Raw genomic sequence first — 27,687 nt, 5'->3', positions numbered from 1 at the left:
ATGTATTTGCTATAATACATTGACTAAATGACCTTAGCTTTAATTTATTTTTTGCAGAGATGATCGTTATAGTGTGATTCATAGTATGAGCGATTATGATTATAAGCACAAAGCTCTGTGATTAAAATACTAAGAATTTTAAGTAAGAGTTTTAACTCAGTTTTTAGTAGCCAAGTATTGTTCGATAAAATATCCTTTCAGTACGCTTTGGGTAATAAGAAAGACGTAGATGAGTAGACGTTGGTTTGGTGCTACATAGCATCCTGATGAATAAAATGGGCACTGTCCTTCCACATATGCAAGTTCATGTTTGTAATCTATATAAACGGGCAGTCGTCTCTTAGTACTTTCAGACTATATTAGGGATTTTTTTTTTGTTCAAATATATTTTTAAACGTACCAAACAGATAAGCTCATCCTATAAAAAGTAGTCGTCTTATCGATTCTTATCTTAGGAAAGAGATCATTTCCGGATCTCTCTCTTCAAAACTCAAGTATCAAGTGATTTGGACTTTTAAAATTTAATCTAACGGTTAAAAACAGGAAAGTTAATAAAAACTTTTAAAAGTTATAATAATTTTTAACCGTTGAATCAAATTTTAAAAGTTTGGATCACTTGATCCTTGGGCTTTGGAGAAGAGATCCGGAGAGGATCTCTTTCCCTTATCCTGCCCTCTCTGTAAACAAACAACACTTGGCCCGGTCATATTTTCTCTATTTACCTAAACTAATTAATTGCAAGCTTTTAGAGAATCTGTTTAAGTAATTAATTAGCCATTAATACCTAAACGGCTAAATGACAACCTCTAGTGGTGGTCCTACTCAAATTAGCCAAGATTTTAGCCTAAGGCCATCTCCAACCGATGGAGGATCAGAGGGCTCCCTTTAGTCCTATAGCCCTCCAAGAAATTAAGGTGGGTGTAGTCAATTTGGATTTCGGAGGATTTTAATAGAATTTTTTTTAAGTGACAAATTAAAAAGAATTTTAATAGATTTACAATTCTACGTGGATTTTGACAGATTTATATGGATTTCTATTATAGATTTTTATGGATTTGAATGTATTTCTTAGGATTTTAGTTGACTCCTACAACATAAAATGAATTTCTTTTTTAGTAAACAATTTGAAAAGAACATAAATTGAAAGGAAATAGAAATACAAACCAATCAAATATGTAAATAGAATGGGGCATCGAGAATATTGATCCAAGAGTTTGAATAATTGTAAAGAATAGCTTCTGCTTTAGAACATCAGCAATTCCATCCCTAAGGACTTTGCGCCAGCACCCAGCGTATTTATCCACTCAAGTGAACAGTAATAGACTGGAGTGAATAGTAATAGACCAAGGCATCTCCACACCTAAAAAAATGCGCTGGCACCCAGCGCATTTATTTGGTGTGTTTTTTTTAAAGTTTATTTCGGATAAGATTTTTAACCAATTTTGGATAAATTTCAAATAAACTTAAAAAAAATACACACTAAAATAAAATTACATACTCATCAAATAAACTTTTAAAAAAAACACACTAAAATAAAATTACATAAACTCATCAAATAAACTATAAAAAAAAACACACTAAAATGAAATTACATAAACTCATCAAATACACTTTATTCTTCAACCACAAGCTTTTTGGTATTTTTTTTCACACAAAAAGTATATGAAAGCTTTGGTAGAAAGTGTAGAAAATATTGAAATGTGGTGTAAGGTGGAAGATGAGGGTTAGGTATTTATAGAATTTTTTTTTTTAAACTTTTCTGTATTTTTTAATAATTTTTCTGTATTTTTTAATAAATTTTAATTTAGTTAATTAACGTGGACCGTTGATCTGTGATCGGACGGTCCATTTTAAAAGTCAAATTTAAATTTTTTTTACCGTTGGAAATCCAACGGTCTACAAAAAATAGCCGTTGGAAATCCAACGGCATTGAGGAGGGCCACGTAGCCCTATTCCGGGTGAACACAAGTGGGCTGACAAGCGGGCCCTGCCGCCTGCAACCCTGTCTACTACTCGCGCACAGGCGCGATTCTGCTGCACGCGCCAGCCAATAGGCCGGCCTCTGGGTCTGTCCGAAATGGGCTGGCCTGTTGCCTGGCATGGGCTGGGGGCTGGGACATTTTGTGGGCTGGAGCAAATTCACTGAGGGCTGGCTTGTTTTTTGGACTGAGGGCTGGGACATTTTGTTCCCGGTGGAGTTGCTCTTAAGAATGATGATTTCAAGTTCAAGAACAGGATATCTAATCATGAATAATAATAATATATGTGAAAGAATACCAAATGACAATCGAAATTGAGTAGGGCATATTTAGGCAGCAAAATTCTGGGATAAAAACATTTTAACCACGACAAAAAACAATAAACAAATGAAACATTTGAACCCAAAAACATGGACACTAATTTGCAGGAAAAAAAAAAGGCTTAAATCAGAAGTGCAAATGGGAAAAGCCCAACTTAGAAAAATCAAAAGTGCAAATGAGAGAATCTCAATTCGGAAAAAGCACGAGTATAAAGCAAAACAACTTACAACTATAATCCAAATTCAAAAAAAAAAATTCCGATTGTTGCTCATCTTCCCAAAGGAACAAACCAAGAGCATGAATTCAGAAAAATACATAAACAATGCGAAAACGGGGAGTCTACTGGGAAATGCTCTAAACAGATGGTAAGACTGTTCACCTTCTATGGTTTGGTGTGAAAAGAAATCTAAGGCGGGAGGGTTGGATTGTTGATAGCATTTGGTATTTATATCACCCACTCTCAAATCCTTTAAAATCCTTCATTCACAAATATCCTAGCAAATCTTCGAAATTTCCACTACACCTAGATTTGTATGGACTTTTTAAACTTTTAATTGACTACCTATGAATTTGGATGTATTCTTTAAATCCTCCTAAATCCTAATTTGACTACACCATGATTTTAAAATATTTTAAAATCCACATTCAAACTCTTAATTGACTACACTCCGATTTTAAAGTCTATTAAAATACTATCAAATCCTAGTTTGACTACACCCCCTAATATTTTAATGAATCGTGTCAGGCCATATTTCTTACCATCTCCAACCGAAGAGGCCAAGGGTCATAGGCCAAATATAGCCCTATGACAAAAAATCATCTCCAACCGAGGGGGCCAAAGGGCTATAGGTTGAACATAATTTATTATTTTAATTGAATTAATATGGTTACTTAAATTAAACTACCTCAATCATTTTTCGAGATGTAATCACAATAATTTTTCGGGTAGGATTGAGTGCCACTTGTCTATATGTGAGTAACTTTCCCGATTTCTTGTCGATGTGTAATCTCAATAATTTTTCAGATAGGATTTCAAGTGTCATGTGTCGATATGTGAGTAACTCTCCAAATTTTTTGTCGATATGTAATTTCAATAATTTTTTTGATAGGATTTCGAGTGCTGCGTATCGAGATGTAATTGGTTATGCGAATTTTAGATAGGATTTTTATCTGGCTGGCACTTTTTATCTTCAGCTTCCAATGTCCATAAATAGGGTGTATATTAGGCTATGATTCACGCACCTTCATCTTTGCCCTCCAATATCTCTTTCAATTCAAGTTTGCAATGAATTCCAACTTTAGATCATCTTCGCATTCCAACTGGGAGTCCTCGTCCAATTTTGAATTGGAAGATAAATGAGTGTAGATGAGACAAGAAGATGAGGAGTCCGACGAAGAAGATAAAGCATGGTGAAACACAACATATATGGTAGCAATGGTTGGGGTTATGGCGTGTGAGGCAACTGAAGAACAACCCCAATAGGGTGGATCTTTTGCTGGTCGCTCTTACAAACCACGAAATAGAGAGATGGCGCATGAGACTCTGATGAACAACTACTTCAACCCCAACTCGGTGTACACCAAAAAGGATTTCAGACGTCGCTTCCGGATGAAGCGTCATGTTTTCGAGCGTTTACTTCATGATGTCCAACATGTCAATCCATACTTTTGACAAAAGCTGGATAGAGCAGGCCGCCCTAGTTTCTCACCTCATCAAAAGGTTATTATTGCACTCCGAATGCTGACCTACGCCTCCCCAACTGATGCGATAGATTATAATATGGTATGTCTAAGTCTACATGTCTTGATAATCTTGCTAAGTTTTGTCACACAGTTGTTCAGATTTACAAAAACGAGTATGTCCGTGAACCAAATCAAGCAGATCTAGATCGGCTTCTTCAAAAAAGCTGATGACCTTGGCTTTCCGAGCATGATAGGGTTATTAGATTGCATGCATTGGCAGTGGAAGAACTGTCCCACTAGATAGCAAGAAGGCTTTAGCGGAAGATTGAGAAAGCCAACGATTATGTTAGAGGCGGTTGCCTCATTTGACACATGGATCTGGCATGCTTTCTTTGGAGTCCTAGGATCCCAAAATGACATTACAGTACTTGGGCGTTCACCCATCTTCAATAACCTGATGGAGGGTAAATCACCTAAACTTGCTACTACATCAATGAGCCTCAGTACAATATGGGGTATTACTTGGCAAATGACATCTACCCGAAGTGGGAAACACTTGTCCAAGCAATTGAAAACCATGTGGATGACACCCAAAGGCGCTTTACCTTACACCAAGAGGCATACTGGAAAGATATTGAGAGAGCTTTCGATATTCTACAAGCACAGTGTAAGATCATTAACGAACCGACAAGAGGGTGGAGTCGAGAAAATTTGAACTCCATCATAATGTCGTGCATCATATTACACAACATGATTGTGGAGGAAGAGCGAGATGGCTATATTGATGGAAAGTTTGATGACAACCAAGAGGATCCAAATAGGTTAAGAAAAGCTCGAGCAAAAATATATGATGGGCCTCATTTGCCTTTGGATTCAAGAACTGGTAATATCTCTTTAAATAAGTACATTTAGCGCCATAGGATGATACGTTAGCATGCCACAAATAAGTACTTACAACAAGATCTTGTTCCACATCTTTGGACCAAAAGAAGCATGGAGTGGGCGTTTAAGTTTTATGTTGTTAAATGTTTTTCTTTTTAATGTTGTTTAAATTTGAATAACTTGCCCAAGTAGTACTAGGGTGGAGATTGTGTTGTTTAAGTTTAATGTTATTTAATGTTGTTTAATATTGTTTAATGTTGTTTAATGGCTTAGGTAGTTACAGGAAAAAGAATTAGATTTTTTATTTTTTATTTTTTAAATTTTGTCCCAAAAAAAAAATAATAATAATTCAAATCCAACGGCTACCTGGCGTCAACATGACCTCAGCTAGCTTGTAGCATCTTGCATCTCTTAGGGGAGTGGATCCTATAAGCCTTATATGTATATTCTCATCTCTACCTAGCACGAGACCTTTTGGGAGCTCACTGACTTCAGGTTCTATCGGAACTCCGAAGTTAAGCGAGTTCGCGCGAGAGCAATCCCATGATGGGTGACCTACTAGGAAGTTCTCGTGTGAGTTCCTAGAGTTTCTAGAAACAAAATTGTGAGGGCATGGTCGGGGCCCAAAGCGGACAATATTGTGTTAAGGCGGAGTCGAGCTCGAGATGTGACAATTTGGTATCATAGTCAATCCCTGACCAGAAGTGTGCTAACAAGGACGTCGGGCCCCTAAAGGGGGTGGATTGTAACATCTCACATCGTCCAAGGGAGTGGGAGGCCTTTTGGGAGCTCACTGGCTTCGGGTTCCATCAGAACTCTGAAGTTAAGCGAGTTCGCGCGAAAGCAATCCCATGATGGGTGACCCACTAAGAATTTCTCGTGTGAGTTCCCAGAAACAAAACCGTGAGGTCATGGTCGGGGCCCAAAGCGAACAATATTGTGCTATGGCAGAGTCAAGCCTGGGATGTGGTGGGGGCTCGGGTCGGGATGTGACATAGCTATGGCTAGTTGGAGTCATGCTGACGCTAGGTAGCCGTGGCAATTCAAACTTTGGGCTGGTTCATTTGGGCCAGCCAGTTGGCCTAATTTGGTATTTTTGGTCCGGTGGGGCCCACGAGTCCTTTGGCCTAACCCTCGATTAGAGACTGTTATCGTGCCATTTCGGGCTATTTGGAGCCCTAAGGCCCTCTGGCTGGATCGGTTAGAGATGGCCCAAGGGGCTCCAAAGTCTCAATCTGAAAAGCTCTCATAATCTAACATAACATACTTTGTTGTGTGATGAGGAACTAACTATCGTCATTTTAGTCTACTATGGTGTTGTCCTCATCATTATCATTATTAAACCTAAAACCCCATGTCTTTCTAACTGTCTTCCTCTCTCCTCCCTCCTCAAAACCAAGGAAGAAAATATCGGTGATATCGGAAATATCGGTAGTCCGAAAACACGGAAATATCGATGGAAATATCGGTAAAATATCGATATCGATAAAAATTACATGGAAACCACGGAAATTGTAAGAAAAACTTGGAAATTTTTATTGAAACTTTGCAGGATGTTTATTTAGTCAATTATCTATTAGTTTATCACAAAAAATTGGAAGGAAATGCATTGCATGATGGATTTAACAGATTTAAGTTGATTATATAGCAAGCTGGCAAACATTGTAAGTGTAGAAAATATGTAGTAATTAATAAAATAAGTTTAAACACACCATAATCATTTATATATAATGAATTAGTACAATATTTTACACTTTATACATTGTATGGTAAGATACATGAGTGACTTAGCATCACATAGAATGAACGTGGTGAGTAGTTCAAAAGTAGATACTTGAAAAGAAATTAATCAAATTTTAGTATGATGTAATTATTTGGACTTGATTTAAAATAGAAATTAATCATATATAATATATGTAACTGAAAAAAAAATAATCAAATTTTAATATGATGTAATTATTTGGATTTGATTTAAAATAGAAATTTATCATATATAATATATGTAACTGAAAAAAAAATAATCAAATTTTAATATGATGTAATTATTTGGACTTGATTTAAAATAGAAATTTATCATATAGAATATATGTAACTGAAAAAAAAATTAATCAAATTTTAATATGATGTAATTATTTGGACTTGATTTCTCTTTATACATATATTCTTCTTCCTATTTTCTAGTATTTCAGTTTAGTAAGTAATTTTAAATTAAAGAGACGAAATTCTTTTAAGAGGGGTAGATTGTTACACCCACCCCCAATTTAAATTGTATTTTCATTTATCTTACTTTTAAAATTATTTTTTGATCTTAATAGGTGTGCCCAGGGCCCACCTTGCTTTTGTGTCACCGTCTCTCTTTTCTCTCAGATCTCTCTTTTCCCTCACTCTCTCATCTCTACCGTGCTCTCTCTCTGCACTCTCTCTGCACTCTCTCCTTCTCCCCGTGAACCAACCCACACGCCACACCCTCACTTTCACACCACTTAAACGGCGACACCCCATCATCGCTCTCTGCACTCTCTCCTTCTCCCCGTGAACAACCCTCATTCTCCCTCTTCGCCCTCTCTGCACTCTCTGCACTCTCTGCACTCTCTGCACTCTCTCCTTCTCCCCGTGAACAACCCACACCCTCACTTCCACACCACATCAACGGCGACACCACCTCATCGCCATCTCCGTCTCTACGTCTCTGTCTCTGCCTCGGTCTCTCCGTCTCCGTCTCTCCCTCAGTCTCTCCGTCTTCGTCTCTGCCTCGGTCTCTCCGTCTCCGTCTCTCCGTCTCCGTCTCTCCCTCGGTCTCTCCGTCTCCATCTCTGCCTCGGTCTCTCCGTCTCCGTCTCTGCCTCGGTCTCTCCGTCTCCGTCTCTCCCTCGGTCTCTCCGTCTTCGTCTCTCCCGCGATCTGGATCCTTCTTCTTCGATCTGGTTTCTGGATCCTTCTTCTTCGATCGGGTTTCTGGATCCATCTTCTTCGATCTCTCTTCTCCCAAACACACACACACACAGAGATCGCCGTTGATCGTGGCTCAGGCGAAGTCAGAGGTGCGCCGCGAAGCAAGGATCGTTCGTATTCCGCTTCGTCAGGTGAGATTCCATGAAACCCTAAACCCTAATCTCTCCGACTTCACCTTGCCTTGAATCGTTTGTATATTTGTGAAATCTGATGTATATTTGTGAAATTAATGTTAAGATTTGTGTTTTTGCAAGGTTTTTGGGACGAAACCGGCCCGGGAATCGCCCCACGGTCTCCGGCGTTCTTCTCCGACGTCGCCTCGGATTCCGATTCCACCGTCCATGGATATTTCGCCGATAATTTCCAAATATCGCGATATTATCGATATTATCGATAATATCGCGATATTTGGCCGAAAACCCCACGGAAACCAGTTAAAATATCGCCGACCGGAAAAATCGATATTATCGGCGAAATATCGCCGATAATATCGATATTTAAATCTGTGCTCAAAACTCACAAGCAACGGATTGCTTAAACTTTACAGGAGCCACTAATCTCAAATCAAACCCAAAGAAGAAATTAAACTAAAAACCTTAAAAAATATAAGTATAACACTAAACTTTTATGCGTTAAAAAAAAATGTTAAGTTGGGCCTGGAACCGTTGTGGTCCCTTCGTTGGTCCGCCGATGACAACTTGTATTGTCCAATGAAATCCTACTGGGAACCGATGTTAAGAAGTCCACCAGGAAGTCGAAAATAGAAACTATGTTTACTAAAACCTATCCTTCGTACTTTTATCTCATCTCAAGATTCTCAACCTTCAGAACTCAATTATATTATATTCCTCATCAGGAAGTGGCTTGATTAGAAACCATTTTCCAGAAATGGCAGAATCTCCAACAATGTTACATTTTGTGATTGTACTCAACTTTAGTTTCCTTCAATGAATCATATATCTAAAGCAAGGACTCACGACAGGACGAGTATACGACCTCATGCACCCGATGAGAAATGCCAGCTAGATAAAGCTCACTTGGGGACTTAGTTTGTCAGAACCAGAAATTCCCCCACCCTCACCCTCCTTCCACTACTCTATATAAACCTCCTATCTCCTCCTCTTACTGGCTCGCTCTTGCATTGCAGATTTAAACCCATCTTTCTAGAAACATAACCACAATCATGAGCTGCTTTCAGTCTTGGCCTGAGCCTATCGTGAGAGTCCAGTCCTTAGCAGAAAGCGGCATAACTGCAATCCCCGAACTCTACATCCAGCCACCATCCAAACGACCATCACCGCCAAACACCAACGACCACCGCATGCTGACGTCAACATCCCAGTCATTGACCTTCAGGACCTTTTGAGCGACAAGAGGAGCCTCCACGAGTCGACTATACGTTCGATCTCGAGCGCCTGCAGGGAGTGAGGGTTTTTTTCAGGTGGTGAACCACGGGGTGAACCACGAGCTGATGAAGCAGGCGAGGGAGACATGGCGCGAGTTCTTTGGGCAGCCGCTGGAGGTGAAGCAGGAGTACTCCAACAAGCCGAGTACGTACGAAGGGTACGGAAGTCGGCTGGGAGTTGAGAAGGGGGCTATTCTGGATTGGAGTGATTATTACTTTCTTCAATGCATGCCTCTCCAGCTCAGAAACCACAAGAAGTGGCCTGCTCTCCCATCTTCATGCAGGTATTTTTCATTTTTCATTTTTCATTTTTCTGGTATAAATTTATTACCAACGTTGAAAACGTGCTTTTATGACATTTCCTTTGTGTATATAATGATATTACTAACGCCAAAATATATAGAATCGTCTGTTTTAGGTGGCTTTTTAGACACATAAATTATGTTATCAGTTTATTGTGGAAAGAACACTGCATACGTTTATTTTGTTAGAGTGTTCTTTTCAAGTGTGAAGTATCATTGGTCATGACGACTTATTATTTCTGAACTTATTAAGCCCATTTGAATTACTAGGAAACACTATTGCATGTCATAAGTCAAAGTACTAATTTTTCAATGTGATGTTTGTAGGAGATTGATTGAAGAATACAGTGAAGCAACAATTAAACTATGTGGGAAGACCTTGAACTTGGGGAAGACCAACTTCTCAATGCTTTCGGAGGAGAAGAGAACATTGGGGCATGTTTACGGGTCAGTTTCTATCCAAAATGCCCTCAGCCAGACCTAACCCTTGGTCTCTCAGAACACTCTGAACCAGGTGGCCTGACCCTTCTCTTACCCGATGAAAATGTGGCCGGACTTCAAGTTCGTAAAGGTGAAAATTGGGTGACTGTGACGCCTGTTCCTAATGCCTTCATCGTGAACGTCGGAGATCAAACTCAGGTGTTGAGCAAGGCAATTTACAGAGCATAGAGTGATTGTGCATTCAGTTAAAGACAGAGCTTCACTGGCCTTGTTTTATAACCCAAAGAGTGATTTGATGATTGAACCTGTCAAAGCTCTTGTCACAGATTATCGACCTGCCCTTTACTTGCCTATGACATTTGATGAGTATCGGCCTTACAATTGGACGAAGGGGCCTGTTGATTATTGACTCAAACATGTAGTCAAAGTCCAAATCTTTGGGCTACTTTTGTGGTCAAAATTGTTGGATGGCATGCTACATGTGGGAAACCAAAATTGGATGCACTTATGCCTAATTCTTTTTGACTTGATGTTAGGCCTTTGGCCATTGATGTCTTTGAGAAGCTTTTCTTTAGCTATAAAAGGAGAGCAAGGTGTAGCTCATAAGCATGGAGAAGTAGAGAAGAACAAGGAAGAGGAGAAAGAGCAAGAAGCCATTTGGCATAGAGAAGAATTTTCTCAAATTGTCTTGCTTTGTATTTTTGGTTTTCTCTTCCTATTGTAAGTGTGAGAGCTTGGGTTATTTGGGTCTTTGGGAAATTGAGTGATAAACACGATTGTATGTTCTCATTGATTATAGTGGAATACTCCATCGTCTCCAAACTGGATGTAGGCATTGCCGAACCAGTATAAATCTTGGTGTTCTTGTTGATAGTGTTTTTATTCTGTTCTGTCTTACTATTCACTTACAGTCGAATGCCGCTTCCGCACAACAAGTGGTACCAGAGCCCAGTTCTGTGAATAGTGTTGGTGCTACAGTTCTGTGAACAGTGAACTGCTACAGTACCTGTGAACAGTGCCGAGTAGATGGCTGGAGATAAAGACGAATCTGTAAAGAAGGGGTCAACATCGTCTTCGTCTACATCCAATAGACATCCAACCACTACTACAAGGTTAGAGGTTGATAAATTCAATGGCTCTAATAATTTTGGTATGTGGCAATGTGAAGTTATGGATGTGTTGTATCAACAAGAGTTGGATATGGTTCTGGAAGATAAACCAGAAGATATTGATGACAAGCAGTGGACGCGAATTAATCTTCATGCTTGTGCTGCTATTCGATCGTTCCTTGATAAGGAGTTGAAATACCCGTATATGAAGGAAACTTCAGCTAAGGAGTTATGGACGAAATTGGAGGATAAGTATATGACCAAGAGCGCAGAAAATCGTCTCTTCTTGAAGAAGCGACTCTTCCGATTTCAGTATCGTCCAGGTATCTTTATGCACGAACACCTCAATGATTATAATAAAATACTTGCTGATTTAGCAAACCTTGATGTGAAAATTCCTGACGAGGACAAGGCACTATGTTTGTTAAATTCATTGCCTGATGATTATGATCATTTGACAACTACTCTGTTGTATGGAAAATCCGAGGTGAAACTTGATGAGGTGTCTGCGGCATTGGTGAATCATGAGTGTCGTAAGAAGGAACTGAAGACTCACAATTCACAAATCGAGGCATTTGTTGCAAGGGGTCGAATAGAGGAAAGAAAATCTGGGAAGTGGGGAAAATCTCGTTCAAAGTCACGAGGGAAGTTTCCTGCTAAAGATGAATGTGCTTTTTGTCGCCAAAAGGGGCATTGGAAGAAAGACTGCCCCAAATTGAAGAACAAAGAGAAGGAGAAAGCGGGTTCTGAAGCAAATATTGCAAAATCTGAAGATGATGATTTCGAATTTGCTTTGGCTAGTTCATATGCTGATGGTCACTCAAATGAGTGGATTTTGGATTCAGGTTGCACCTATCATATGTGTCCCATTCGGGAATGGTTTTCTAATTTCGAGGAGCTGGATGGTGGAGTTGTTTTGATGGGTAATAATAATGCCTGCAAAACACAAGGGATAGGCAAAATCTGTTTGAAGATGCATGATGGAACAGTCAGAGAATTAAGTGATGTTCGGTATGTACCGGATATGAAGAAAAATCTCATCTCACTGGGTGCATTGGAATCTAAGGGTCTCAAGATCACCATGGAGGGTGAAGTTCTTAAAGCTGTGTATGGGGCACTGGTGGTGATGAAAGGTATAAGACGAAATAACTTGTATTTCTTGCAGGGGAGTACAATTATTGGTGGAGCAGCTGTCACCGAAGCTGCTGACGCAGATAGCACAGACACCACGAGGTTATGGCATATGCGTCTTGGGCATGCTGGTGAAAAAGCGTTGCAAGGATTGGTGAAGCAAGGCTTATTGAAAGGTGCAAAGGCATGCAAATTGGAATTCTGTGAGCATTGTGTGTTGGGTAAGCAAACTAGAGTAAAATTTGGCACTGCTATTCACCACACTAAAGGCATTCTTGATTATGTTCACACTGATGTTTGGGGACCTTCCAAGAATGCATCTTGGGGAGGTAGCCATTATTTTGTCTCCTTTGTTGATGACTTCTCTAGAAGAATATGGGTGTACACCATGAAGCGTAAAGATGAAGTCTTGAAGATATTCCTGAAGTGGAAAAAGATGATTGAAACGCAAAGCGGTCGAAAGATCAAGACTCTCAGATCAGACAATGGGGGTGAATATAAGTCTGATCCTTTCTTGAAAGTTTGTCAAGATGAGGGTATTGTGAGGCACTTCACGGTTAGGGAGACACCGCAACAGAATGGGGTGGCGGAACGCATGAACCGTACTTTGCTTGAGAAAGTTCGGTGTATGTTGTCTAATGCTGGATTAGGCAAGGCATTTTGGGCTGAGGCACTCACTTATGCAAGCCATCTCATTAATCGATTGCCAGCTGTTGCGAACGAGGGCAAAACGCCCATGGAGGTATGGTCTGGTAAACCTTGTACTGATTACAAGTTTTTACACATATTTGGTTGTCCTGCTTACTATCATGTCAGAGAAGGCAAGTTGGATCCAAGAGCAAAGAAAGCTCTATTTATGGGTTTTAGCACTGGCGTGAAGGGATACCGACTCTGGTGTCCAGATGAGAAGAAATTTGTTGTAAGCAGAGATGTGACTTTTGATGAGGCTACTATGGTTAATCAGAACAAGCATGAAGGTGAAACTAAAGCGACCGAGACCATGAGTAGCTCAAAGCAGGTGGAGTTACTGAAGACTCCAGTTGTTCCAGTAAGGTCTGATGTTTCAAACACTAGTCCTACAGTTAATTCTGATGATGAGGACGAGGATGATGAAGAGGAGGCACCTACCCAAGAGCCTCCACAGCAACAAGACTATATTGCAACCAGAAGATCGAGAAGGGAAATCCGAAAGCCTGCTCGATTTACTGATATTGTGGCATATGCACTTCCCGTTATTGAAGATGATATTCCATCCGCCTACAAAGAAGCTGTCGTGAGTTCAGAGTGCGAGTTGTGGAAGAAATCTATGGATGAGGAGATGAAATCTCTTCATAAAAATAAGACTTGGAAGCTGGTTCAGTTACCAAAGGGGAAGAAAGCAATTGGTTGTAAATGGGTGTATGCCAAAAAGATGGAATCTTTGGGAAAAGACAATGTAAGATTCAAAGCCAGATTGGTAGCTAAAGGCTATGCTCAGAAAGAAGGCATTGACTACAATGAGGTATTTTCTCCTGTAGTAAAACATTCTTCTATTCGTATTTTGTTGGCTTTGGTTGTGCAGTTTGACCTTGAGTTAGCCCAACTTGATGTCAAGACTGCGTTCTTACATGGTGATTTGGAGGAAGAGATTTATATGTCTCAACCAGAAGGTTTTAAGGTTGCTGGGAAAAGCATTGTAAGTAGATATATGCATAATCCAGGAAAAGGACATTGGCAAGCTGTGAAATGGATTCTACGGTATATTCTGGGTACTGTGGATGTTGGTTTATTGTTCCAGCAGGATAAAGTTACTGGTAAATGTGTTGTTGGATATGTGGATTCTGATTACGCAGGTGATTTGGACAAGCGTAGGTCCACTACTGGTTTTGTATTCTCTATTGCTGGAGGTCCAGTAAGTTGGAGGTCGATTCTGCAATCTACAGTTGCTTTGTCGACTACTGAGGCAAAATACATGGCTGTAACAGAAGCTATGAAGGAAGCCATCTGGCTTCAAGGGTTGCTTGATGACTTAGGAGTTCAACAAGACCATGTGGATGTTCATTGTGACAGTCAGAGTGCTATTCATTTAGCAAAGAATCAAGTTCATCATGCACGTACGAAACACATTGACGTGAGGTTCCATTTTGTTCGTGAGATTATTGACGAGGGAGATATTCTTCTTCAGAAGATGGGGACCGCTGACAATCCTGCGGATATGTTAACGAAGCCAGTTTCGTTGCACAAGTTTAAGCACTGCTTAGACTTGATTGGCGTTTGTAAAATTTGTTGATTGCCCCATGGGGGATTGGGAGACGACTATTTGGAGTTCTACTTAGAGGGTTTGAGTCAAGGTGGAGATTGTTGATTATTGACTCAAACATGTAGTCAAAGTCCAAATCTTTGGGCTACTTTTGTGGTCAAAATTGTTGGATGGCATGCTACATGTGGGAAACCAAAATTGGATGCACTTATGCCTAATTCTTTTTTACTTGATGTTAGGCCTTTGGCCATTGATGTCTTTGAGAAGCTTTTCTTTAGCTATAAAAGGAGAGCAAGGTGTAGCTCATAAGCATGGAGAAGTAGAGAAGAACAAGGAAGAGGAGAAAGAGCAAGAAGCCATTTGGCATAGAGAAGAATTTTCTCAAATTGTCTTGCTTTGTATTTTTGGTTTTCTCTTCCTATTGTAAGTGTGAGAGCTTGGGTTATTTGGGTCTTTGGGAAATTGAGTGATAAACACGATTGTATGTTCTCATTGATTATAGTGGAATACTCCATCGTCTCCAAACTGGATGTAGGCATTGCCGAACCAGTATAAATCTTGGTGTTCTTGTTGATAGTGTTTTTATTCTGTTCTGTCTTACTATTCACTTACAGTCGAATGCCGCTTCCGCACAACAGGGCCTAATGGAAAGGCACAAGTTGAATCTTTAAAATTATATGAATAGTATTAATGTCCATGCCTTTTATTAGAATATTGTATATGGTCGTGTTGTTGCACTAGAATAATCTTGTAATTTTTATTTATGGTGGAAGATCAATTTACAGGGTTATTTATGATTATCTGTTAAGACCCGTTTAATTTGATATTACCATAATATAAGTGCATTATTGGTAGTGATGACAATGGTGTAAGGTGAAATTGAACTAAATTGGTCTTAATGAGTACCCACTAATAATCCAATGGGTTGATTTGTCACCTCTAATTGCATGTGACAATTACAGTACTAAATTTTCAATGTGATATGTTTGCAAATTCATCTTATGTTATGTTACATGCATATTTATTAGTGTTATACATGTTGGAGAACAATTCAGAAATAAACAAAAATAATAGAAATTCTACTATTTTATTAACCAAAATATACTTGTTGTGCAGAATGAAAATTATACAATGAATACAGAAATTAATGTTACTAACTTGATTACAGAAGGTAGAGGTTAGCGTAAAAGCTATGTCCTTCGAACAATATTTTCGTCCCACTCATGTGCTTGTGGTTCTACGACGTCTGCTCGACCAGGATTCAACTACCTAATTCTACAATCCACACTGGATTCTAGAACTCTAGAGACTTTGCTTTTTGTGTGTTTACTCTCTAGAAATTCGTACAGAAGAAAGGATTATCCATTTGGAAACTGTGATTGCAAATATATAGGCTGTTTCACACCTTTTCAAATACTTGTTCAGTGTATTTGAAGGTACACAACTCTTTCTAAGAGCTGTGTCTTTTAATCAAAACGTTTTTAATTAATAAATTAATTAAAAACTTAATCCGAAAATTAAAATTAATGAATCAGATTAATTTTAAATTACAAGGCCCCAAGCCCAAGGCCTTGTCTTGATTAATTAATATTAATTGTATTTAGGCTATATTATACAAGCCTAATCCACACAACCATACGGCCCAAGCCTTCAATCTATTTTCAAATGGCCCATGTTGTAATTACTAGACTAAAGCATTAAATCTATATAAAGGCCCATGAGAATCTTGTTTTCCCCAATGTGGGATAAGAGTCTCAAAACTTCCAACAATACCCGACATTTTGAGACGACTATTTGGTCCTAGAGAAACTGAGACACGAGAGTAAACAATGGATGTGACATACATCGGGAGAGGTGTCTTTTGGACTTGAACCTACCTTAGTATATACTTATCGGATTTACGAGATGACGCAGTGAATATAAAATCTTGAACTGTTCATCTCCGCAGTAAACCAAGACAATAAGCAAAACATATGTCACACCAACACATCGCAAATTCATACGTTTGTGTTCATTTTGGTCCTGAACAAATCCTAGATTCATGAGAGCTTTAGAGAATGTAGCCATGTAATTCTCATAAATGTGACCCCACATTTACTCTCAAATAGGTGATATTGATTATGAATAGGCTGCTACTATTCCACTTGATTTACAAGTACCAATATCATTAAACTAATGTATCTTATACTATCAGCAGTCACCACACTTCTTCCATCATAGGAATGGCTATGTAAGTGTGTTTCTTCTTGAATCTAGCCAAACCAGTTTGCCTATTGAACCTAGACCATGGGATCTCCAATCAACTAGGTTAGGTTTCCGTTTGGCAGTTTCATTTTACTCTATTGGCTTTAAACCCATTCCCCTCGATGTATGCTTAACTTGCTCTCTAGATAAGCCTTTAGTAAGCGGATCCGCAATATTATCTTTTGACTTCACATAGTCAATAGAAATGACACCACTAGAGAGCCATTGCTTTATTGTATTATGCCTTCGTCTAATTTTTCTAGACTTCCCATTGTATACACTATTTTTAGCTCGATATTATGCAGCTAAACTATCACAGTGTATACATATTGCCGTTACAGGTTTAGGCCATATGGGGAACATCTTCCAAAAAATCTCTTAGCCACTCAACTTCTCCTCCAGCCATATCGAGAGCTATAAATTCTGATTCCATAGTTGATAGGGCTATGCATGTTTGTTTGGAAGATTTCCAAAATATTGCTGCTCCTCCCAAAGTAAATATATATCCACTTGTGGATTTCGTATTAGTACTATACGATATCCAATTCGCATCAGTAAATCCTTCAAGCACATGAAGATACATCGTATAATGCAATCCATAATTCATTGTATGCTTTAAGTATCTCAAAACTCGAATTAAAGCTTCCCAATGATCATGCCCAGGATTGCATGTATATCTACTCAGTCTACTCACGGAATATGCTATATCAGGCCTTGTACAGTTCATAATGTACATAAGGCTTCCAATAACTTGTGAGTATTCACGTTGAGATATAACATCACCTTTATTTTTCTTAGGTTTGCTATTGGCATCAAAAGGAGTAATTGCATCTTTACTTTCCAAATGACCATATTTCTTAAGTGTAGCTTCTATATAATGGGACTGAGTAAGAATATATTCTTCTTGGTTTCTTTTTATTTTTACACCAAGAATCACATCAGCTAGTCCAAGATCTTTCATATCGAAATTTGATTTCAATAATCTTCTTGGTCCAATTTATTATCTCTTTGTTAGTTCCCATTATAAGCATATCATCTACATATAAACACAACATAACGCAAGCATTATTTTGAGTTTTTGTGTAGACACACTTATCACACTCATTTATCTTAAAACCGTGTGTGATCATAACATGGTCAAATTTTTCATGTCATTGCTTTGGAGCTTGTTTAAGCCCATATAACGATTTCACAAGTTTACACACTTTGTGTTCTTTACCTTTAACTACAAACCCCTCGGGTTGTTCCATATATATTTCCTCATCTAAGTCTCCATTTAAGAACACAGTCTTTACATCCATTTGATGTATTTCCATGTTATGGAGTGCAGCTATAGCAATCAATAGTCTTATTGAAGTAATTCTCGTTACAGGTGAGTATGTATCAAAGAAATCCAAACCATGTTTTTGACGGTATCCTTTAGCTACCAAACGAGCCTTATATTTGTCAATTGTACCATCTGGTTTTAATTTCTTCTTAAAGATCCATTTGTACCCAATTGGCTTATTGCCAGGGGGCAAATCGACTAATTCCCATGTATGATTTTGCATAATGGAATCTATCTCACTGTTAACTGCATCCTTCCAAAATGGAGCTTCAGGAGTGGACATGGCCTCCTTGAATGATTGAGGTTCTGTCTCGGTTACTAAGGTCACAAAATCAGGCCCAAAGTCCTTTCGAATTTTTGTCATTTTACTTCTTCTAGGTTCAAGTTCTTCTTCTTCTTGAACTCTAGACGAGGTTGAACCTTCATCATGTTCTCTAGGTTCGTCAGTAACCTCAGATACATCATCATGTATCTCTTTTTCAATAAATTAGACTTGCCTAATTTGTATGGAAAAATATCCTCAAAAAATATTGCATTTATAGATTCTATAACAGTATTGACATGTATATCACTTACTTCAGAATGAAAAACTAAGAATCCATAAGCTGAACTATTAGATGCAAAACCAATAAAAACACAATCTATAGTTTTAGGCCCTAATTTTGTTCTCTTTGGCAATGGAACTTGTACTTTTGCAAGGCAACCCCACACTTTAAGCAATTTAAATGTTGGAGTTCTTCCTTTCCATAATTCATATGGTGACTCCTTTCTCTTTTTAGGTGGAATTCGATTCAAAATTTTATTTGCAGTAAGTAAAGCTTCACCCCACAAATTGTGTGGAAGCCCAAAACTATTCAACATAGAATTGATCATGTCTTTAAAAGTCCTATTTTTCTGTTCGGCAACACCATTTTGTTGTGGTGTATAAGGGGCTGTTGTTTGATGAATTATGCCATGTGTGGCACAAAATTTAGCTATGAAGTAAATAAACATAACAATACTTAATCTTCTTGTTAAGTTAATTTTCAACTTCTGCCTTATATGTCTTAAACATATCCAAGGTCTCATCTTTGCTATGAAGTAAATAAACATAACAATACTTACTGAAATCATCTATAAATGTTACATAATAGTTCTTTCCACCACGAGTTGGATATGATCTAAAATCACACAAGTCACTATGAATTAAATCTAACAAATCATTAGATTTTTCATGCACTGATTTAAAGCTTTGACTTGCAAATTTCGATTCTGTACAAGTTTCACATTTAACATTATCTAGATAATCAATTTTGGGTAGCAAACCTAAATTATGCATTCTAAAAAGAGAACGGAAATTACATGTCTTAATCTAGAATGCCATAAATTAGACGAATCAACAATATAAGCATAAGCATTATTTATTTCATTCATAGCATTAGCAAGTACATTTAGTTTGAATAATCCATTAGCAAGGTAACCCTTTCCCACAAACATTCCCCCTTTAGTTAATACAAACTTATTGGATTCAAAAACTAGTTTGAATCCCTTATTACTAAGGATAGGGCCAGAAACAAGATTCTTCTTTATATCGGGAACATGCAACACGTCAAGAAGGGTTAATTCCTTTCCAGAAGTGAATTTCATAACACACTTCCCTATTCTAGCCACAATAGATGCGGATGCATTTCCCATAAACAGCTGCTCGTTTCCCTCGATTTTCTAGTACGAAGAGAACATATTTCTGTCACCACAAACATGGCGAGTAGCACCGGTCTCTATCCACCAATCAGCATGGTCAGATACAAGGTTGATTTCAGAAATCATTGCAGCCAGGGCATCCACATTGTGTTCAATCAGGTTTGCGCGGTTGTTGTTGCCTTGATTTCCAGGACCTTTATCCCTTCAATGGCGACATTCTTAAGCCCTATGGCCTTGCTTTGCACAAACCCAGCAACTTCCCTTGATTTTCTTGAAGTCTTTGCCTTTCGCACCAGGGATAAAGTGGCTTTCCTTCTTTTTAGTTTTCTGGAATTTTGGCCTTTGCTTTGATGAACTTCCTTCAACAACATTCGCCTTGGCTTCCATACTCGAAACCATGCCCTTCTCATTCTTTCTGTTATCTTCCTCAATTCTCAACCTTATAATGAGATCCTAAAGGGTCATCTCCTTACGTTTGTGCTTGAGATAACTCTTGAACTCTTTCCAAGAAGGTGGCAGTTTTTCTTTAATGGACGCCACTTGGAAAGACTCATTGATTATCATCCCTTCAACATGAATGTCATGGATGATTTTCTGGAGATCTTCAGTTTGAGAGGCAACAGACTTGGAATCCACCATTTTGTAGTCCAAAAATTTGCCCACGACAAATTTCTTTGAACCAGCATCCTCAGTTTTATATTTTTTCTCAAGTGATTCCCAAAGTTCCTTGGCTATTTTGAATGCCCCATAGACATCATACAACGAATATAGTTTCTGCAAAGGAAATCATTATCTTTCCAAGCATCAATGGTCGTTAAAGTTTCTGCAGAAAAAATATTTTGTCCATCTACAGTAGGCTCTATCTCGCGCAGAACATTAGCCAAGTTTAGTGTTGTCAAATAAAACAGCATCTTCTGCTGCCATCCTTTGAAATCTCCGCCCTTAAATTTCTTAGGCTTCTCAGAATGAGGTTTAGTTCTTGATTGTTCCATACTGTTCAAAGATTGTTGGAGAACAATTCAGAAATAAACAAAAATAACAGAAATTCTACTATTTTATTAACCAAAATATACTTGCTGTGCAGAATGAAAATTATACAATGAAAACAGAAATTAATGTTACTAACTTGATTACAAAAGGTAGAGGTTAGCGTAAAAGCTATGTCCTTCGAACAGTATTTTCGTCCCACTCCTGTGCTTGTGGTTCTACGACGTCTGCTCGACCAGGATTCAACTACCTAATTCTCCAATCCGCACTGGATTCTAGAACTCTAGCGAATTTGCTTTTTGTGTGTTTACTCTCTAGAAATTCGTACAGAAAAAAGGATTATCCATTTGGAAACTGTGATTGCAGATATATAGGCTGTTTCACACCCTGAAGGTACACAACTCTTACAAAACGTTTTTAATTAATAAATTAATTAAAAACTTAATCTGAAAATTAAAATTAATGAATCAGATTAATTTTAAATTCCAAGGCCCCAAGCCCAAGGTCTTGTTTTGATTAATTAATATTAATTGTATTTAGGCTATATTATACAAGCCTAATCCACATAACCATACGGCCCAAACCTTCAATCCATTTCCAACTGGCCCATGTTGTAATTACTAGACTAAAGCATTAAATCTATATAAAGGCCCTTGAGAATCTTGTTTTCCCCAATGTGGGACAAGAGTCTCAAAACTTCCAACAATATGTTCCTAAAGCATTAGATTCCCACTAGAGGCACAATGGCAAACTCTGGTTTGAATCTAGCACAAATCCGATCTGGTTAAAAATCGGCGCGGCAACAGCCTAACTCACCACTAAATATCCAAACAGATATGCACAATTGCTACTCCGACGTTGATTCTACCATATATTAGTTTGACGATGACAACCAAAAGCTTCTCCAATATAAATTAATTAAAATCGTGCATGATGTGGAAATATCCCATTGCAATCACTATAAGGTACAAATCTGCCTACGCAAATCACCCTTTCTCTTCAATATACCTAAGTTAAGTGTACGTCCTCTCTTTGCCGACTCAAACTGATCACGAGTATGGAGACTTCGTAATTCGTATAGTGGTCCAATTCTTTTGATAAAATCTCGAAGACTTGGTTTTGTTAAAAAGAAGAAGAAAATGAGGACCAGAAATAAGCATTAAGTTTCATGGTGTTTGAACAGTTTCATGTTGTTTGAACTCAGTCAATGAAGATGTCTGCATGCCCTTGGTGCCAAGACTTGGTTGTCATGTTTTAGTTCCAAACAAAAGAGTACAATACCATATGTATTACGTAGTAGTGTAAGTTTATCCCAAATATTTATACGTGTATTTGGCGATAGAGAAAGTGTTGCCAAGATCTTATTAGGAAATATCTTCAACTACTAATCTCTATATACTATGATGGATATTTTGATTGCTTCCACACACTTCCAATCAAAGCAAATGGAAGCATCAAAATCAAAATATCCCATTTCTTATACAAATACACACACACACACACACACATATATATATATGGCACTCATCAAATTTTAATTTATAGAAAGCAGCTGGGCACTACTAAAGGTAAAGGAGATGAGCAGGCTGCAAAGTTCCAAGGAAATCTGATATGGTCGTCCTCATGAGGGATATAGCAGAACTCTGAGTTAAGTGCAAGCTGGACATTGTGGTCATTTTGATGATGGTGAAGCCTGAGCTTCTTCTTCAGAGTTCGGAATTGTTCTGCAGATGTTTCTGTTTCACTTCTGTCAGGCTCCGAGTCCGATCCAAAGTCCTTTGCATTTGATTCTGAGTCGTCACAGAGAGAAGGCAGCAACGTCTGCGACAAGGGAGCTTTTTTAGGTTTTGTGATCAGGATCGGACGGTTCTTGTTTGTGTTATGGTGTTCTGCTGAATATCTTTCAAGAAACCTTCCTTGGGCTTCAAATTTCTGTTTCAGGCTCTTTTGCACCTTAAAAATGAACCCACAAAAAGAATCTTATTAGTAATTTTTGGTGATCGTGACCGTGTTCGGTACTCATATGACAGAAACCTCTTTGACATAACATGTCAGTAAGTTTTGTTTGTGACGAGAATATGGACACACATAAATGACACATCAACGTATATTCTTTGTTAAAACAGACATCCGTTACATATATAGCCTGTCAATTTATATGGAGGTAGAAATTTTGCAGACTGTGATTTGGATAAACAATTTATTTATATACCTCATGTTGATCACTGAGTCTCCTGTTTACTTGTACTTGCATAATTTTGAAGGCTTCATTGAGCTGAGCAGCACTAGAAATTGTTCAAAACACACAGTAGGTTCAAAATTTTATTAGTGAAGCTAATTCAACAATTAACTGATACAACATGGTTATTATTTTTTTTAACTTCAAAGAGGGAGAGGGAACATGATTACTGACGATGTTGTGCCGAAATTAGGCAGCATTTCTGAAATGTTTTTCTTCTGAAGCTTGCCTTCTGTGGAAAATCAAACAATAGTACCACAAGATAAGTAAGCAGTAGGTAATTAGATGCCATCAGATGTACCAAAATATATGAAGGAAATAAATAGAAGATTAAAATTGAACTTACTACTAGTCGACTCTGGAATGAACTTCGAGATTCTGTACTTCTGAAAATCATAAAAAGAAAAAAAAAAACAATCAGATACTTTTTCCTGGAAAATTATCAAAAAGCAGATACAATATGCAGTGCAGTCCAAAGTTTTACATTTTCTCGTTGTTTTCCCTTGGTCTTAACTGATCATATCTCAAAACGGGGCGTGACAAAGGGAAAGAGAACGAACCTGCAAATGGCTTTTGATGTGGTAAATGGTCAGTCCAGAGACGCTCATGGCCTTCAAGATACCCTTTGGTGTTGCCCCTATAAAACCAAAGTGATTATAAACCTAAATGAATACACACCGGCTAGCTATATAGAACAAGCCATGCACACCATATTAATAACTGGGGGATTCGAGCGTGTCACCGAGAATTCACCCCGTCTCTCTATCTCTCGCGTTACACAATCACTCTCGAATCACATGATACAGAGAGATCAAGTAACTGGGACAATATTCACGTCAAATTAAGTAAATTAACTGCATGAACTAAACCTAGATTAATTGGACTTACGATCAGGGCCACCAAGCTTAGTAACTGCCTCCACAAACCTATCATGCAGCTCTTGCGTCCATCGCAGGCGTTCCTTATTCGCCGCAGAGCTCGCTGATCGGCTTAAACGCATCTCAAATTCGTCAAAGATCAGAAGGTGCTCCTGAGCTCTGTGGAGAGGAGGAACACGATTACAACAAAAAGAATAACACGTACAAGAAGCACCAACAGTTGTAAGCACCAACAGTCGTAGACAAAAGACGATGTGAACTAAGTGGAGAGTGCTGCGTTTGGAAGCTGTCTCTAACCGTCGGATGAAACTAAGAAAAAGCAGCAGAGTCCGCAACATTTGAAACTTTAATGTTTTATGTCTTAAAACTTTCTAAGTCAAATATTTCGACTTAAATTCTTTGTTTGCAGTGTTATGTACGAAGTTAAATTTACCTTGGTCAAAGTTCAAACCTTATTCACTAGGAAAATAGAGGGGCTGGCTGCTAGAAATTATATATGCCCAGCTGTCATATTTTAATTTTCTTTAAAATATGTTTTAAATAAAAATTAATATAGCATAAATTAGTGTCACTAATAAAAATACGCATGTGCATTAACACTAACGTAATAATTCAATCATCAACAACTACATAATATAATTTATAAAATTTGATCTAAATAGTTGGTCTCTATAAAATTAACCAAAGATAAAATTGTGTGACGACTAATAAAAGTAAAATTGCGAACAAACATGTATACATCCAAGTAAGTCAACCCCAACTAATTAATCAAATCAAGAGGGCCAGGGGACAAGGAGAAACTCTATAAAGGTCGTACCCAGTGCACAAGGCTCCCGCTTTACGCAGGGTCTGGGAGAGGTGAATGTCGGCTAGCCTTACCCCCATTTATGGAGAGGCTGCTCCCAATTAAAAATGCTAATTAAAAATGCTATAGAGACGCTGCTTAGTACTACAGTCTAGTAGTATTCTTCTTTATTTGTTAGGAAGAGATCTTATGTTCGATTCTTGCCAAATAATATATCTAACTCCCTCCATCCCTTTAATGCGCTTTACACGTGACAAATATTTATTGAACATATAATATCTCCCAAGATTATATCTAACTCCCGGCTTTCTCGATACATGACTCTTATTCCAACTTTCAATATAAACTTACACCCTGCACCAAGAATGCCACATGTACATTTAAATCTGAGTCACTTCAGAATTGCCAAACCTGGATTATACTCATCTTAATTTCATAAGGTTGAAAGGTTCAAATATAATTCATACAATTTGTCATGATTAATAACTGGAAGATAATATAAAAACCGAAGCAAACGTTTGATGGGGAAGAAGAAAGGCTCCAAACCCTTTGAACAGAGCATCTATTATGAACAAGCATCACAACAACAAATGCAGTACATTAAGTAGTGACATTTCCTATACTACTTTGTCAGCCACTGAGACGACGCTATCTGCCTTGTTCTCGTCCGATGGTTTGGGTTGAGTGTCCGCTACTGCCTGCCCCTTTTCAAGCTGCAAGACGGGCATTTGTATTGCTTGATGTTCTCGGCCTTAGCAGGTGTTATCTTGACACATTTTCCGTGGAACCATTTCTCACAGATGTCACAGCCGATCCAAAATTCATCTGCATTGTAATTTCCGCCACAGCTCCCGCAGAGAGTTTCGCTATGTTCATCATCATCCTCCTCGAAGCTCTCATCAGGTGGTAGCTTAGGAGTGCTTTTCACTAGTCCATCACCGGATCTCTACAGAGAAGACGAATCAGTTAGTGGCTACTATATAACAAACACATATTCCAAATTCCTACATCAGCGGTACTGAAAAGCTAGCAATTATAAGACACGACATCTTTGAGTACATCGACATCCGTGGTTTATCTGTAACCAAATATATTTTTGTTCTTTTCTTTTCTTGAGCTGGAAAAAGAAATTTACTGTACATGAAAGCAAAAGATTCTCAACAAGTAAGAACCTTACACAAGAACGGGTAATATAAGATTCTAAGATGGAAAAAAAATAAAAATAAATAAATAAATAAATAAATAAAAAGAACAAGAAACGATTCATCTGACCTTTGTGCTGCCTCGAGATTTGCTTCCACTATCCACGCTGGGCTTTTCTTTGACGGGTTTCCGTTCCGTCACAACTTCAAAGACAGTAGGAAGATCATTGATCAAGCTAAATAGGCGTTTCCTGTAAATATACAGAGCAAATCCTGATGAATAAAACTATCGAGAACTCAAGCAAAGATGCATAAGAACTTGCTGCAATGAAGTTCCTCAATTCCAAACAATGACAGACATTTAAAAGCTGAAACATACAGTCATTTTATACTTGGAGCCTGGCTGCAAGTCGCAGAAAAAAGGGGTCAAGTGCTCAAAATTCTTCAATGGCCATAATGGACTTTTTTAGGTTCGTTTTAAGTTTGGTATATAGTCAATGCAGGACACTGGAAAAGTGACTATTAAACTAAACTACAAAGGATTTCGGTCAGATAATATCTGATTTCAAAATTTAGTGGAGATAGCTAGCGCTTATACCAATTGCTCCACTCACGTAGCTATTCTGCATCAGGTATTATATGAAAAGAAATTTTAAATCAGGATATAGACATCTTAAATCATGCATCGACAACATAAGACGAGGAACACTAGCAGCTATTTATACCAACGTGCAGCAACAACAAAAAAAACATCTCATACCTCTCACTGCGGTTAAGACGTGCTCCAAAATAGAACGCGACAGAGAGCAGCCAAGAATCACTGTGAACAGCAACCAGAGAGAGCCAGTCCTTGCGGTTCATGCCGTCTCTTGCAAAATTGATCCCAAGTGCTGGCTCAGGAAGCTCTGGTGGGACTTCTTCCGCCGGAAGTGTCACCTCCCAGGTTTCATTCGGGTGCCCATACAGACACAAATTCTCCTTCTCTGAACCAAACCAAAGAAAATCATGAATTGGGTCAAAAAAAAAAAAATTAGAAATTGGTTTCAGTTTACCTAAAGTGAACTTAAATGAAGCTAAGGTCAGAAGGCTCCAGTTTTAACAATTAATCCAATTAATTAGCACACAATTACAGTAGAAATTAAGATTTAGCAGAATAAAAAAAAAACAGACAAATGTATCCTTTCCCTAGCTCCTTCCAAATTCTCAGTCTCTAGGAAACATATACAAATTATTTTTACAAAATACATTAAGCATTTAATTAACAGAAATACATTCATATTTTCATACAAAATTACAAAAGCCAGAGATTTTAGGGTAAAATTACAATTAAAATTTCACAAAAGCAAGCAAAATATAATTAGAAGTCTGATCTACAATTAGGCATTTACCTGGATCACAGAGTCCGTAAAATTCATCGACATCTGCGAGAAACCAAAACCACCGAAAAGGTCAGAGATTTCCAATACCCAAAGAAAATTAAGAGAGAGAAAGAGAGGAGAGAGAGAGAGAGAGAGAGATTGGAGTACCGTAAGTTAAAGCGCGGACAACGGCGGTTCTCCGAGCACTGTAATCCTTGAAGATCTCCTCCACCGTTCGCGGACTCGAGGCCATCTCCATGGGATCTAAAAGGGAGCGTTTTGGGGAAGAAATTGGGAATCTAGTGTTAGGCTTTCAGTGCAGGGAAAGAGTTCGAATTAGAGAGAGGGAAGGGGAAAAGCATGAAGACAGATCGGAGGAGGAGAGAGATGCATGTAAACGTGCGAGGAGCGAGAGAGAGAGAGAGAGCAGGGTGTGTTTAGGTCGCGGATACTTGATAATTCCACTCTCCCATCGAGTTCTATGGAGAATCTAAAATACTGAGAAATTGTAATTTAGCAAGGACATATATTGTATCAATTTCACATAGTCGCCTCTATACTCGTTCTAATTTGCAATTTGGCC

The 27,687-nt window shown here is 38.2% G+C and overlaps 3 protein-coding genes, 1 long non-coding RNA gene and 1 pseudogene across 4 annotated transcripts; 2 read left to right on the top strand and 3 right to left on the bottom strand.

Annotated features, from left to right (window-relative positions):
- Positions 1–7,260: 7,260 nt before the first annotated feature.
- On the bottom strand, positions 7,261–7,830 carry LOC139189892 (uncharacterized). Its single transcript, XM_070809155.1, has one exon. It carries the CDS (start codon positions 7,828–7,830, stop codon positions 7,261–7,263), a length of 570 nt encoding a protein of 189 aa, XP_070665256.1.
- A 1,014-nt stretch (positions 7,831–8,844) lies between these two features.
- Positions 8,845–9,816, top strand: LOC103410868 (jasmonate-induced oxygenase 3-like; annotated as a pseudogene).
- Positions 9,817–9,890: 74 nt separating this feature from the next.
- On the top strand, positions 9,891–10,951 carry LOC139187682 (jasmonate-induced oxygenase 3-like). Its single transcript, XM_070809154.1, has 2 exons — positions 9,891–10,175; positions 10,877–10,951. The coding sequence occupies exons 1-2, from the start codon at positions 9,891–9,893 to the stop codon at positions 10,949–10,951; spliced, it is 360 nt and encodes a 119-aa protein (XP_070665255.1).
- Positions 10,952–22,892: 11,941 nt separating this feature from the next.
- On the bottom strand, positions 22,893–23,315 carry LOC114820203 (uncharacterized). Its single transcript, XR_011573942.1, has 3 exons — positions 23,268–23,315; positions 23,096–23,153; positions 22,893–22,967 (listed from the first exon to the last, which is right to left on the bottom strand). It is a non-coding gene; the product is annotated as an uncharacterized lncRNA (long non-coding RNA).
- A 1,691-nt stretch (positions 23,316–25,006) lies between these two features.
- LOC114819937 (PHD finger protein ALFIN-LIKE 1) lies at positions 25,007–27,634 on the bottom strand. The gene is made up of 5 exons (XM_029089652.2): positions 27,273–27,634; positions 27,135–27,167; positions 26,507–26,729; positions 25,877–25,997; positions 25,007–25,550 (listed from the first exon to the last, which is right to left on the bottom strand). Exons 1-5 carry the CDS (start codon positions 27,361–27,363, stop codon positions 25,296–25,298), a joined length of 723 nt encoding a protein of 240 aa, XP_028945485.1. The 5' UTR covers positions 27,364–27,634; the 3' UTR covers positions 25,007–25,295.
- Between the last annotated feature and the right edge of the window lie 53 nt (positions 27,635–27,687).

The sequence above is a fragment of the Malus domestica genome, chromosome 12, assembly GCF_042453785.1.
Source record: "Malus domestica chromosome 12, GDT2T_hap1".
Classification (NCBI taxonomy): domain Eukaryota; kingdom Viridiplantae; phylum Streptophyta; class Magnoliopsida; order Rosales; family Rosaceae; genus Malus; species Malus domestica.
The sequence above is the reverse complement of the archived record's forward strand: the minus strand, read 5'-3'. Positions and strand labels throughout refer to the sequence as shown.

What these genes read in the sequence shown, in the direction of transcription:
- LOC139189892 (XM_070809155.1), bottom strand. Translation starts at nt 7,830, where the DNA reads ATGGATCCAGAAACCCGATCGAAGAAGAAGGATCCAGAAACCAGATCG.
- LOC139187682 (XM_070809154.1), top strand. Translation starts at nt 9,891, where the DNA reads ATGTGGGAAGACCTTGAACTTGGGGAAGACCAACTTCTCAATGCTTTC. An exon ending in AAACTCAGGTGTTGAGCAAG is followed by an intron (nt 10,176 to 10,876) that starts GCAATTTACAGA and finishes ATTCACTTACAG; the next exon opens with TCGAATGCCGCTTCCGCACA.
- LOC114819937 (XM_029089652.2), bottom strand. Translation starts at nt 27,363, where the DNA reads ATGGAGATGGCCTCGAGTCCGCGAACGGTGGAGGAGATCTTCAAGGAT. An exon ending in TGTCCGCGCTTTAACTTACG is followed by an intron (nt 27,168 to 27,272) that starts GTACTCCAATCT and finishes GGTTTCTCGCAG; the next exon opens with ATGTCGATGAATTTTACGGA. An exon ending in AATCTCGAGGCAGCACAAAG is followed by an intron (nt 25,551 to 25,876) that starts GTCAGATGAATC and finishes TCTTCTCTGTAG; the next exon opens with AGATCCGGTGATGGACTAGT.